The 12,862-nt window shown below is 36.9% G+C and overlaps 1 protein-coding gene across 1 annotated transcript in view; it reads right to left on the bottom strand.

Annotated features, from left to right (window-relative positions):
- Nucleotides 1–12,862, bottom strand: part of WWOX (WW domain containing oxidoreductase) — a 437,105-nt gene that overhangs the window by 325,782 nt on the left and 98,461 nt on the right. Inside the window, exons 7-8 of the mRNA XM_015874118.2 lie at nucleotides 7,049–7,234; nucleotides 2,913–3,177 (exon numbers count right to left, since the gene is read on the bottom strand). Coding sequence (XP_015729604.1) covers nucleotides 2,913–3,177; nucleotides 7,049–7,234 — 451 coding nt within the window. The remainder of the gene's footprint in view (nucleotides 1–2,912; nucleotides 3,178–7,048; nucleotides 7,235–12,862) is intronic.

Raw genomic sequence — 12,862 nt, 5'->3', positions numbered from 1 at the left:
CTGCTCGGTTACCTGCCAACAAAAATATTTTGTTCAACATAAGACTACCACAAGTGTGTGATAATGGCAATCTGCTTATTTTACATGCTGTTGTACACTCACAAAATCATCTGCAGGTAACATTAGATAGCACTGAGATTAAGCTGAAAGCTAACCGATTTTTTTAATTTTATTCTTCTATGTAACTAGTAAGAAAAAAAAGCCCAACAAATGGACTCTGAATGACTAGCATTAATTTAAAACAAATGAAGCTACTTAGTTCTAGAATAGAAGAAAAAGAAAAAGGGGAGAAAGAGAGGTTGGGGAGAGAGGAAAAGAGAAGGAAAAACAAAAAAAAAAACAAAACAGAAGAAAACAAAACCCAAATCTTAGATCAAACCACTTGAGCATCCTCATGGCCTGTGAGTACGTTCCTTTCAGAGTTTCTCTTCCAATTTGCTATTTACAGTGGGCACTTGTTTCAATTTACATTTAATTATATTGTAAGCTTCTCCAATTTACTGAGTAACTGTAAAGTGGTAAGTAAAAGACAGATTCTTTCAACATTAGTAGAGATGCAGTTGCTAAAGTAATAAAACAGTACTTTATTCACAATTATTGCTTTCTACCAAAAATACTTGGTCTCCAGTTCTAACAAATCCTTGTATATTTTAGACCTTGAAAATGGGGGGAGGAGAAGGAAGGATGAAGAATCTATCAGTTTCCGGCACTCTACTGAATATAAGCACTTCTTTTACACCTATATCCACCAGTAATATAAATATCGTATAATGTTTCAAAAGCTACAGACAGCATTCTGTGATACAACAGAAAAGTTATTTATAAGCAGCACAAACAAACCATAATTTTTAAGCTATAAGCATTCAAACACTTTTAGGAATATAAAGTTGCATTTCTTTCAGTATGATATAAACCATGAACAGAAACAACTAAAATTATATACCTGAAAGTTTCATACATGAGAGAAAGTGCGACCATATCACAGTGCCATTGAAAGGATACGTAGTCCAAATACCCTACAACACCTAGATCACACAGTCCAGAGCCTGGATTGACCTGACCTTAAATGTCTCCAGGGAGCAGGCATCTACCACCTCTCTGGATAACGTGTTTCACTACTCTTAATGCAAAGAAAGTTTTTCCTTATATCCAACTTAAGTCTTCTCTCTTTTCAACTGAAACCTTACTGAAGCAATCAGGCTTAGAAAAGAGTGCACTGTTCTTCAGTGCTGCTATCTTTTGTACTGAATTTGTATTCCCTTCTACATACCACTCATAAATAAAAAGACACTATCAAAAAACCTAACAGTGTAAAGACTTCAAAACAAACATCACTGTTTCATCTTGTTCCCTAGAGGATAAGTTTACATAAGCAACAAATACAAAAAGTTCCTCTGTGAAAATATGTCAGAGGAAATAAAACTAACAGTTCATAAAAGCTCCACAGACTGGCTCCTTCTCAGTGGATGGTAATACCATACATTAATCCATTCTCAGTAGAACTTAAAGAATTTGTTTTATAAACTATCCTTAACTCAGCAGAGACACTGTCTTAAAGGTTTTGCTCACAAAACATGCAATCAAAAGAGATTATTTAATTGTCTCAAGGTGCCAAAAAAGCTCACTTACCAAACTCACAGACATAAACAAGTTTTGGCTGCAAACTGCAGGTTGAGCATAGAAGTGCAAATACTCTTCTGACTGCCTCATTGTCACTACATCCCTGCTTGAAAGGGTATTTATAGTTTTGCCCCATTAGTGTTACTGAAAACCCAGTATTGTTCAAAAAGCTGTTCATGTTTGGACACATAGCCAGTTTTAAATACTCTATGTTTTCCACTTACATTATCCCAGTAAAACTGAAGACCGTCTGCTCCACTTCTACTGGTAATACAATCAGGTGCAACAATTGCTTCTGTGCTCTGCTCTCTTTCAAAAAGCAATTAATTTGGCCTCTATTGCTATGTCAGGAGATAGTTACATTACAAAACAACTACTTGTGTTGATCATTAAGTCCTCTGTAAAAGGGACCTTATTTGAGCCTGATCAAATTGCCATGGCTAGATACGTTCAGCATAGACATTAATTTTTCAATTTCCCTGGGTTCCACCTGCAAATACTCAAAGGAAAACAGCCAACAACATTAAAAAGAAGACTGTCCTCAATGAAGTAAAAGTCATTTTTGGACTCCTAAAAAGTATCCTGTGGCAGAGGATCAAGAGAGAAGAGTAACCTTCTCCAAGCACTAGAGATGCTGAAATGTTTTATATAATGAAGCTCCATAATGTTGGATATGAAAGAATAGCACAGGCTTCCATTGCATTACTGTTCCAATCCAAAGACCAGTGTGAAGATGAAGGAAAAAGCCCCACCGCCTTTAGTGCTTTATAAGAACTAGAAAATCATTGCTGTTGTTATTTTTAAATATGAATGAAGGTGCTTTTACCACTGAAAGCACTTTCCCTCAGCCATTAATAATGTCTGTAGTATCTTTTCTAACTAGGACATCTGTTTACATAAAAAATGCAGTCGAGCATATCCCACTTAAAAACCAAAGAAGTTTGTGGTGTTTTACGTATACTGAGCAGTGAAATAACTCTGAACTATCCCACACCTAAAATATACAAATGCCTTAAATCGGAGCAAGTGAAAATCATGTATTCAAACACTGGAATCACTCAATCCACCTAGCATGTTACCTGTGCAGCAGGTTGACAAATTTAAGCTAAAATGGTTGAAGGAACTTTTACTAGACCACTCATGATCCTGACATTATGTTTGTCGTCAAAATCAAGGCTGTAGTTATGAAAGGCAAAAGGTCAAAGCAAATACATACATCTGGAATTTTATAACTTTACTCCTCTGATTTAAAAATTGAAGATGTGTAAAATAATGTTAAGTCATTCACTTACCATGGATTTGGTGAAAGGTCGAGCCAAGGTAAACAGCAGGGTATACACCCACCAGCTACGATGAATGGAGGAGTAAATCAAATTTCCAGGATGGACTGAGTTAGACGTCACCCCATGGGGAGAAAGGCGTCGATTCAGCTCGTTGGAGAACAGTATATTGCAAAGTTTGGAACGATTGTAGGCCAACATTGCCCAATACTCCTTCTTAGATGGAGAAAGCAGGCTGAAATCGAGTTTTCCAGAGGAGTCTTTAATTTCTGTAAATCTGAAAAACAGTAAACGTACCTTAAATACCCCAGAGTTAATCTTGCTCTCATTAAGAACAATATAAAACGTAGATAACTGAGTAGAACTTAGCCAGAACCAAAATAAAATATCAGTTTATTTGGCAGTTGCAAGTATCTACTGCAAATTACTCAAGGCCCAAGGAATAGCCCATATATATAGCAGTAAAATTATTCAATACTTAGCAAACACAAATAATAACTGAAAGCAAGTTGAAAAAAAGGATTTAATGATTTAAAAGCATTGTATGAAGTTACAAATTACATTCTTCTTAATCAAAAAAGGAAAATTTGCCATAGTTCCAAAAACGCACAATTAATGTAGGCTAAAATAGAAGCAGAGAAATACAGCATTTCATTTCATCCATTCCCCTGATTATTTCATCATATACTGAACACTTTCATTTAAGTGTTCAAGTAACTATGGATGAGTCTCAATACCTCTTAGACTCTTTTTTAGATTAAAAATTGATGAATATAAAGGGGTTATAACCTTGGTAACTTGCCATCAATAGTCTTATATGTTTAAAAGACAAACGTAAACAAAGCCAAAATGAGTTCTGGCAGAGTATAATGTTTTTAAGTATACCCATGGCATGGCTGAACACAAATCAAAGTAACTAGTTGATGTTTTTTAATTGGGTCTGACAGAGTCATTAAACACCAGCTGTTTGTTTCTTCCTTCCTTTCTTTTTTTTTAAATAACAAAGCAGGGAATGTTCTAAAGCTGAAGAAAAGGAATTTTTCGTATACTATATTTTCCAATTCTTACAATTTTGATGTATCAATTTACTAGATTACCATAGTATTAGAAAATAATACTATATTTAGTTACAGCCTCACGTTCCACCCATAAGAGCTACTAAAAATAAAACAGATTTAGCAAGCTCTTTTTAATACTGAGTTTTCAGAATCAGCTAGGGAGAACAGGGATAAACATAATTATAGTACACACTAGAAAAATGTTTTAAAATATCTTTACCAATTTTGCATCTCATACCCAGAAATGAAGAGATCAGCTGGAATTTCTACATCTATTTTGAGAGCAGGATTATAATACATTCAGAGAAAAGCAACTATAGTATTTGAACTCAAGAGGAACCCAAAATGGCCTATATCTTGTAGAATTGGCCCTTCATTTTAAACAAACAAAATAATCTCTTTCATAATTTTCAGTTAGATAACAGACATCTTTGAAATTAGCAGGGCTATTTTGGGAGGAATTTCCTATATTCGTTCCTCAAGTAACCTCTTAGGACACCAAAATTATCTATAAATAAAATACTTTTTGTATACTGTACAATGGAAACACACGGGCATAATTTAAGCCCATCCTTCAAGTGAGTCAATCTTTCTTATGTCGGCAAACTCATTGAATTCATAGGATAAGGACTGCACAATCAAATTAAGTACACAGAAATAAAGACAGAAGGAAAGTCAACCTACTTATTATTCTGATTTTCATACAATGTGCTTAGAGTATGGAAAGCTTAATTTAAACAGATTTCATTTGTGTTGAATCCAGATAAGTGAAAAGAATGAGGAACCAGAGAGGCAAATAAATATTTTGCCTTGGAGCAGTCTAGTAAAATATTCTTTGCAAACATGGGACTTTTTTTTTTTTTTTTTTTTTTTTTTCCCTAACAGGGGGTCTTGACTCCAGCTAAAAGATCTAGCCAAGGTTTATGGAAGTAATTAGATACCAACACTTCTGTTTTACAACACAGTTTAAGGCACAGAGTTCTCAAGTAGGTCAGAAAGTACTACAAAACCAATAATACCTAATGTCTCAACTAACTTCTTACATCAACTCCTTGCCATTAAACTGATTAGGGGCAATACCAGAGTTATTTACAATGATCATTTTAAATGCTAAGATATTACATGAATTGGAAGAAGGGGAAATCAAGTAGATGTGTTTATTATTTTACTCAAGCATAGGCCATTGCTTATTTTTTGACTAGCTTCTATAAAACCTCGGCTGATCTAATGAAATTAGCAACGAACACTTCTAAAAATGTTTTTGAAAACACAAAAAGAGATCTTCAGAGCTGTGAGCTCTGGTTATATGTAACACTTAGTATAGTGAAAAACAAAGATGTCGTTTAAAATATCATCAGACACAAACTTACAAAGGGGAACAAGCAGCTGACAATTCAACATAATCTCCCATTAAATAACAGCTCATTTATACATATCCCATTGTGCCATCCACATCTGGCAAGTGATTGGACTTGGCAGATTTATTTCTAGAGCTATCTTGCCTGCCCTGCAGTAGCCTCCCTCACTCCTAACAGGACTCTGCTACTTGCTTTCACAGACCTGGTGTGATTTGCAAAGATAAGGATGTCCAGATTTTGTTACCACCTAATTACTAGACATTTTGTGTCTTTTAACACCGGGGAGGATTATTACTGGCATTTTCTATTGCTTCTTTCATTTCAGCCATCATAAATTTAAAATGGTAAAAGTAAATCTATCTGCAGTGTGTCATTTATACCATAAGCCCCTGTGTTTGGAAGTGATAAAGGTTTCAGCCTGACCCTTGGCTGGTCTCTCTCTACCAGGTCTCTGGGGTTGCATTTTATGGAAACATGATTAAAAAAATAAGCTTCATGCTGGGTCACTAAAACATTTCAGAAATATGAAGGCAGGGGGAAAAAAAAAAAAAGAAAAAGAAAAAGAAAAGAAAAAGAAAAAAGAAGAAAAAAAAAGAAAAAGAATAAAAATGCTCATATATTCTTTCTTTGGGTTTGCCAAAGATGTTACACATGACCAGAAGTGAAATAGAAATCAATGACAATGTTTAAAGCTAGATGACAGAAGTCTAATCTTAGAGTCCCGGAACTGAATCAGAAGCCAGTAAGTGGTTTGTACTCTTTCGAATTTAGAACTGGGGCCTCCATTTTGCACGAGGTACTCTCTAATTCTCTAATTTATATCAAAACCTTCTTCCCAGTTATTAAAACAAACACTTCCAGCGCAGCCGAAATAAGGCAAACCTCATCACAGCTGTATTCCAACTGCACTTCTCATGACAGTAGGAAATACGAGCATCTAATATTTTAATTAAAACTTTCACCAAAAGAGGCATGGCCAGTGTTCTAATATGTATTAACTATACTATTTCCCAGTTACATTATCCAGCTAATGTCTGCATTGAATTCCCTAATTTCTCATTATAATACAATTGGATTTCATCTAGTAGTTTTTAATTGCATTGTTTCTCCTACTAAAATAACTGCACATTCTTCTTGGTAAGATGTTGAAGTAGTCGAATGACAAATCAATATAGGTCATGCCATTCTGATTTAATCAATTATTATTCCATCTCCCAGCGAAATCAATAAGTAGTCTGATATGCAGTGAAAATCTGCATTCATACAAAGAATGATCAAAAAATACCTACAAACTAGAACACACTTTACATATGGCAATGTAGCAACAACCACAGACATTGGCAATGCTCTTTTTAAAGAGATTTTTCAAACACCAAATGCTTTAGACCAGGGCCTTTCCTTTTTAAAAGCTTACGCAGTTCTGCCATCACCCTTTCTGCTTTAAGGATGGCAGATCTCAGCTAAACCCAAACCACAGGTTGGATGTTAGGGGAAAGTTCTTTACTAGAAGGGTGGTTAGGTCCTGGAACAGGCTGCCCAGTGAGGTTGTGGATGCCCCGTCCTTGGAGGTGTTCAAGGCCAGGTTGGACGGGGCCCTGGGCAACCTGATCTAGTAAAGGTGTATGTTTGGTGGCCCTGCTAGGCAGGGGGGTTGGAACTACATGATCCTTGAGGTCCCTTCCAACCCGGGTAATTCTGTGATTCTGTGATTCACAGCATAAAATTAACCAACCTGTGTGACTCTGAGGACACGACAACCACCCTGGCAGGAGAGGAGTGGCGCAGGACGTCCTCCAGCAGCTGGACAAGATAGAAGTGCCCCAAGTGGTTCACCTGGAAAGTGGACTCCAGGCCATCCTCCGTCAAGCACCACGAACCCCCGAATATGGCAGCATTGCAGACCAGGATGTGAAGAGGCCTTGAACAAACAAAAGCATTAAGGGTTAAAACAGAAATGTAGCTCAATGAAATGCACTTAGTTGTATTCCTGGGGGAATCAAGTGCACGCAGTGGGTGCAGGTTACAGTTCTGTAGGGCAGAGCTGTGTGAGGAAGGCAGGGCTGCCCGCTGCTGGTTGCACACAGAACCCATCATGAGGGCTGTTGAGGCACAGCCACCCCTGGGAAAACGTAGTGAAGAATGAATTGCAACACTAACATCAACATTAATATCATTACATTTGTTTGGGTAGCCTTTTCCAGCTTATTTCATCTTCACTGCAATGGATGAAATCCTGTGATAAACGCAAAATCAACCACCCAATGTAAACCTTATGTTTAAACATAACAAATGATGCAGAGATAGGAAAAGCAGCTGCTTGCCCTCCGTTCAAGCACTTCTCACAGCCCTACATGTAAATGAGAGGAGATCCAGCATCAGATCTACTACTTTCAGGTTAAAAAGGGTACATACATCTGCTCTGAACATCTGCAAAAGGAACTGTGGAAAAGATGAAAAATAAAGGCACGGATCGTCAAACAGACCTGACTGAATCTAGGATCCTTCAGGCACATTTAAAAGTCCTGATTTTGATAGTCCAGATTTCAAAACATTTCTGGCAGAATCATGCACACCTTAACTGAACACTGAGATTTGTTCATCATCACTGACAAAAACAGAAAGGTACATATCTCCCTTTCTGCTCAAACCACTTTGCACAAAGGTAGTGCGTTTGCCATCTCACTCAACACCGCGCAATCAGGCTATTTGCTGAGGTATAAAAGACTGTATTTTTAAACAGATATCCAACCCTTTGAGACATATTTTATCAAAATGCTTTAAACTCAAGTTCATCTTGCCTGTCATCTGATCCATCTGCCAAGAGGAAAACAAAGCCTCATGAAGATTGAGAATGCACGTGGGGAAACTTGGGATGATTCATCATCTCTTCTTAAAGTTTACGGAAAGCTCTGACAAGAATTAATTTACAGATTTGTAAATTTCCTGGGAAAAGGAACAAGTTTCTTCAGCATAGATGCTGGTTTTGGTATATGAACCTCCTCTTTGAGAACTGGGGCACCTGAGTACTGCAGTAATATAGAAAATACCATCATCATTCCCTGAGAAAGCAAATGTGGCATGTTTGTATAGAAGGATTTTAACTTTATGCAATAACTGTTATATGTACTATGAAATAACAGACCACAGTTAGACAGAAAGGACCCGCAAATGAACCAACGGTATATTCCACCTATCCAAATTGTCATACCCTTCATTAATACTAATTACAGAGTAACTACCAGAGGCAAAATATGCGCTCTACACCTAAATCTCTCAGTTCAATTAATTAAAAAGAGGATTCTAAAATTATAAAACTATAAACGGTAGTCACTATTAAACTGTAAGTCCATTAAATAGGCTTTTATAAAAGAAATAAAATTATGCCTCAGTCGTGAGCTTTTTATTTTCTGAATAATATTTTGTCCTATTTTTTTAATAAAGGTTATGAAATTTAAAGAGACTATAAAGTTAAAAATACTTACACTACCCTATTAAAAATCTGTGAAGACATATAAAAATGAATACAGAAACATTTTAAATGAATATGCTACTGAACAAGTAATACCTATATTTGTCCTCAGCGTTAGTGTTTTTAAATGGTTTAAAAGTGATTTCTCTAGTAAACATCACAGCAAAAAAACCTGAAGGGCTATACCAGCAGCTACTGCTGTTGTTCATCATCTCAGCTCAGAAAGAACCATCTCTCAGGTCTGCATCCATCAGTACAAAGATATCGGTGTTTCTTGTCTCAATACTAACCAAGGTCCAATCACTGAAAATTGTCACCTAAGTTTTTGCGATCCGGACATTTACACACCAGGAACAGAATGAGATTACATAGCCGTTCCACATTACCTCTGTAACAGTCATCACGTGGTTATGAATTTCAGCCACAGATGACAGATTCTAATCTCAGTGGTGCAGAGCTCTGTATCACTGAACGTATCATCATGCAGGAACAAAATTCTTAAGATACTTGACAATTCACACCACACATCTGGCACTACAGCTTTGCTTTATGACAGGAGTATTTTTAAGTGATAGCAGAAGTATGACCTTGATTTCACAAGTTCATTAAAAATACTGCTGTGATCTATATTAGGCTTCCTCCTGAGCCCAAGGAAAAAGAAAACAAAAAAAAACAACCCTCTCCTTGGTTTCAAGTAGTGCCTTTGATGTAGAATTACAAACAACTAAGTCTAACCAAAAAATATCATCAGCAACGGAAAATTTTCTTAGTATTGACATTACCAAGCTGTTCCCTTTAACCATGACGCCTACTTGATCTTTCTGGAAGCTCCGTGCAGTTAAAACCTTCCAGAGTGTTTTGCAAATTTACCCCTATGTCTCCTTAAAATGTCTTCAGTCAGTGACTTACATCACACCAAGTGAGCTAATGTGTTCTACCATTACAATTTAAGTATGTACTGGGAGTTGAACATAAGCTGCTCCACCATAGCATGTAGTCACTGTTTCTTCTCATTCACAGCATGACCGAGACTAGAGAATATACTGCTTAAGCTGCAAGCTATGCAGCAATTGTAGAAAACTCTCATCATGTTGGTAATTGTAGCAACAATTTACTAAAAGTTAAAAAGCATGTAGAATTAATAAGGACATCTTTAATTGTGAATATCTCAGTCAAAAACCACTGAATATCTAGTGCACTTTACAAGCCTGTGACACATCACTAACCCTAGTACCAGGCGAGTCATTTGGATCTTGCATGCTGTGCTAAATTCACCACTAGAAGCCACAAAATAATCCAACTGTTCTGCATTATTTTAGAACAGAAAAAATTAATACATTAGAGGGGTACAGAAATGAAGTTGCTGCTACAAATCAGTCAGTTACAAAATGTAATAATCAATTTGGTTAGCACCTGATGTTAAACTATGATCTGCCAGCAGACTCCCAAGGTGACTATGTGAAGCAGTAGATATTTCCAAGGGAATTAATTACCGATGATTTGCAAAGGTAAGAATAATATTTTTCAACAAATGCAGCCTGTGCACTAGGAGGTTAAACAAACACTGCCAAAATGTCAACAGAGTTCGTGGCTTTGGTGTTCTCCCATTGCAAATGCAATGAAATAGTTAACCAGAAATTATGCAAAGGGAATGCTTTCAAATCTTCCCATGAAGCAGAATGTCACACCATCTGGGGCACTTCTCAAGTGATTTGAAAAGTTCACACTGTTTGGAATTACACAGAAATTCAACAGAAAAGGCTTTGCCATATCCCCCAAGTCCCATAAGCAACTGTAGACCTATGTCACGGCCAGTAAAGAAGGCAGAGAGATGTGACTTCTCTTCCAGAAAGAAGCAAAGTCACAGCCCACCACATTTTTCCATCCCATAACTCTGAACACCCAGGTTGCTTCCTCGCAGAGCTAGAAAAGACGACTACTTCTGTGCAGAAATGTCTGTCTACACAAAGAGGACAACCAAAATGCAGTCATACGACTCCCCAGAAAACAAAACAAAAATGAGTTAAACAATAATCTCCAGAAATTTCTCTCAATCGTGCAAGAAGCAGCAAAGGGAAACTGAGCGACAAGGAAATCACCAAAAGTCAAAGAGCAGCAGGAGATCTTGGCACCATGCATGATCTGCATTCCACTCAAAAATATTTACTACGTTGATGAAAACTTAAACACACACACAAAAAAGCACTGCTTAACTGTATGAATTTTGGAAATAAATGCTTAATGCATGCCTAATTTCCCTTTTTCTGAGAGCACTGACTGAAAAGATACCAAAAATAGCTTCTGTTGCCACCTGTCAGCTGACAGAATAGTGGATCCCTGTCAGATGGGCTTCATTTTAAGTCAAGCTACTAACGAAGGACTTGGAGTCCTGATGGATGACCTCCAGCTATAAGCAAGGAAAATTCTCTAAAACTCTTCCAACTGGATTTCTTTGCAGGATTTGACACTGTTGATCAGCAAGTACTTCTGCCCCATTTCCAAGAGATTAATGGGAATGGACTGAAATTGTTCTGCTTCTCTCTTCATACCTAATACATGGGAATTATGAGCAGCTGCTCCTGTATGTTCATAAAATATCACCTACATACTGCCATGTAGGTCAACCATCTCTCAATCATTATTAATTACCTCTATAAAATCATGAGTGTGCAATTGCTTAAAAGTTTGGAGAAGGAAAAAAGGTCTCAGTAGATTCAGATCTAAACAGAAAACATCCATTAGTCCTGGTTTTCCTTGTATTCATTTTTGTAAACATACAGGGAAAAACAAAAGAGTCACATATGTTACACTTCCAGAAATTAATAAGTGATTACGCTTTGAAGACTTAGTTCTAGGGTGATGAGAAAGAGAGGCCCCTCCTTTTCCATTCAGTGGAGGTGCAGAAGCAATTTCCACTATTGTAAAAATCTTAATTTGAACTTCTGAAGAGAAATTTAGACCTAATTAAAAATATATACGTATTTATACTTCTAACATTAATATCTAAAACATCTGTAATGTTGCCATCAAGCTGACATTAGCAAAACCTACACTTCCCAAGGTATTTTCCCTCAAAAAAGATCCAAATTGGGATTTTAACATTTTACTGCAGTATGAATTTCACAGATTACACACAAAATGAAGAAATGTAGGGATGAGGTTTAAGTTACTGACATGATCTGTCTCCTACACTTTGCTGTTTTATACACCACAAACAAGGTATGTGACGCTGTAAATCTGAGGAGAAGCAAACTGCTGAACAAGGATCAATGAACTCAATCCATGAGCCTTCCTCTTCCTGTTCAGACATACTTCACCTCTTACTAAGAAGGAAGAACTATATTTCATGAGCACGTGGGGAGTTTCTTTCTTCCACTGTGTTCATACCAGGGACACTTCCGCCTTTTTAGGGCCCATTATCCAGAGCTGTGAATTTCCTTCTGCACAGCTCTAATCTAACCCTGTATTATCTCCGACAGCAAACACTGTACTCATAGAATTGGTATGAGAAAGCATTAGTGCTGTTCGTCCCTAAGCCCAGCATGACTGCACACCAAAATCCACCCAAAAACCCATATTTTCCATTGTCAAATTATTGCATCTTTGCTAGTTCTGCAAATGCCTCAATGCATACGGATGTTGAAGTTCCTGGTGACAGGTCAGGGTAGAAAGGAGACCAAACCAGGTGGTGAAACTTAGTTTCTGTATCTGTTCAACCTTTCAGTGTTTCCATTCTGCACTCTCTTCTTTCTTTTTTCAAGTTCTGGCACAGTATGAGGATCCCCTCATTCCACTATTTGCCACATCTTGCAAAGATTATTATTTTTTTTTAATATCAGTGACACTTAGAAGATATGTATAATCTGGTAATTTCCTTTCAGCAATTCACATAGGGACAAACCTATCTTTCTCAAAATCCCTATAGCAAAGCATCATTTACAAACATACACAAGCAGTTACTAGTAAGTATAAGCCAGCTCTAAAGGAACATTTATCTTGCAGTAACCACAGAATGATTTGTTGTTTTCACATGTACTTTACTTCTAATGATATAAATTTCTTTTGCACACACTGTGT

This window comes from Coturnix japonica, chromosome 11 (genome assembly GCF_001577835.2).
Source record: "Coturnix japonica isolate 7356 chromosome 11, Coturnix japonica 2.1, whole genome shotgun sequence".
In the NCBI taxonomy this organism is placed as follows: Eukaryota; Metazoa; Chordata; class Aves; order Galliformes; family Phasianidae; genus Coturnix; species Coturnix japonica.
The sequence above is the reverse complement of the archived record's forward strand: the minus strand, read 5'-3'. Positions and strand labels throughout refer to the sequence as shown.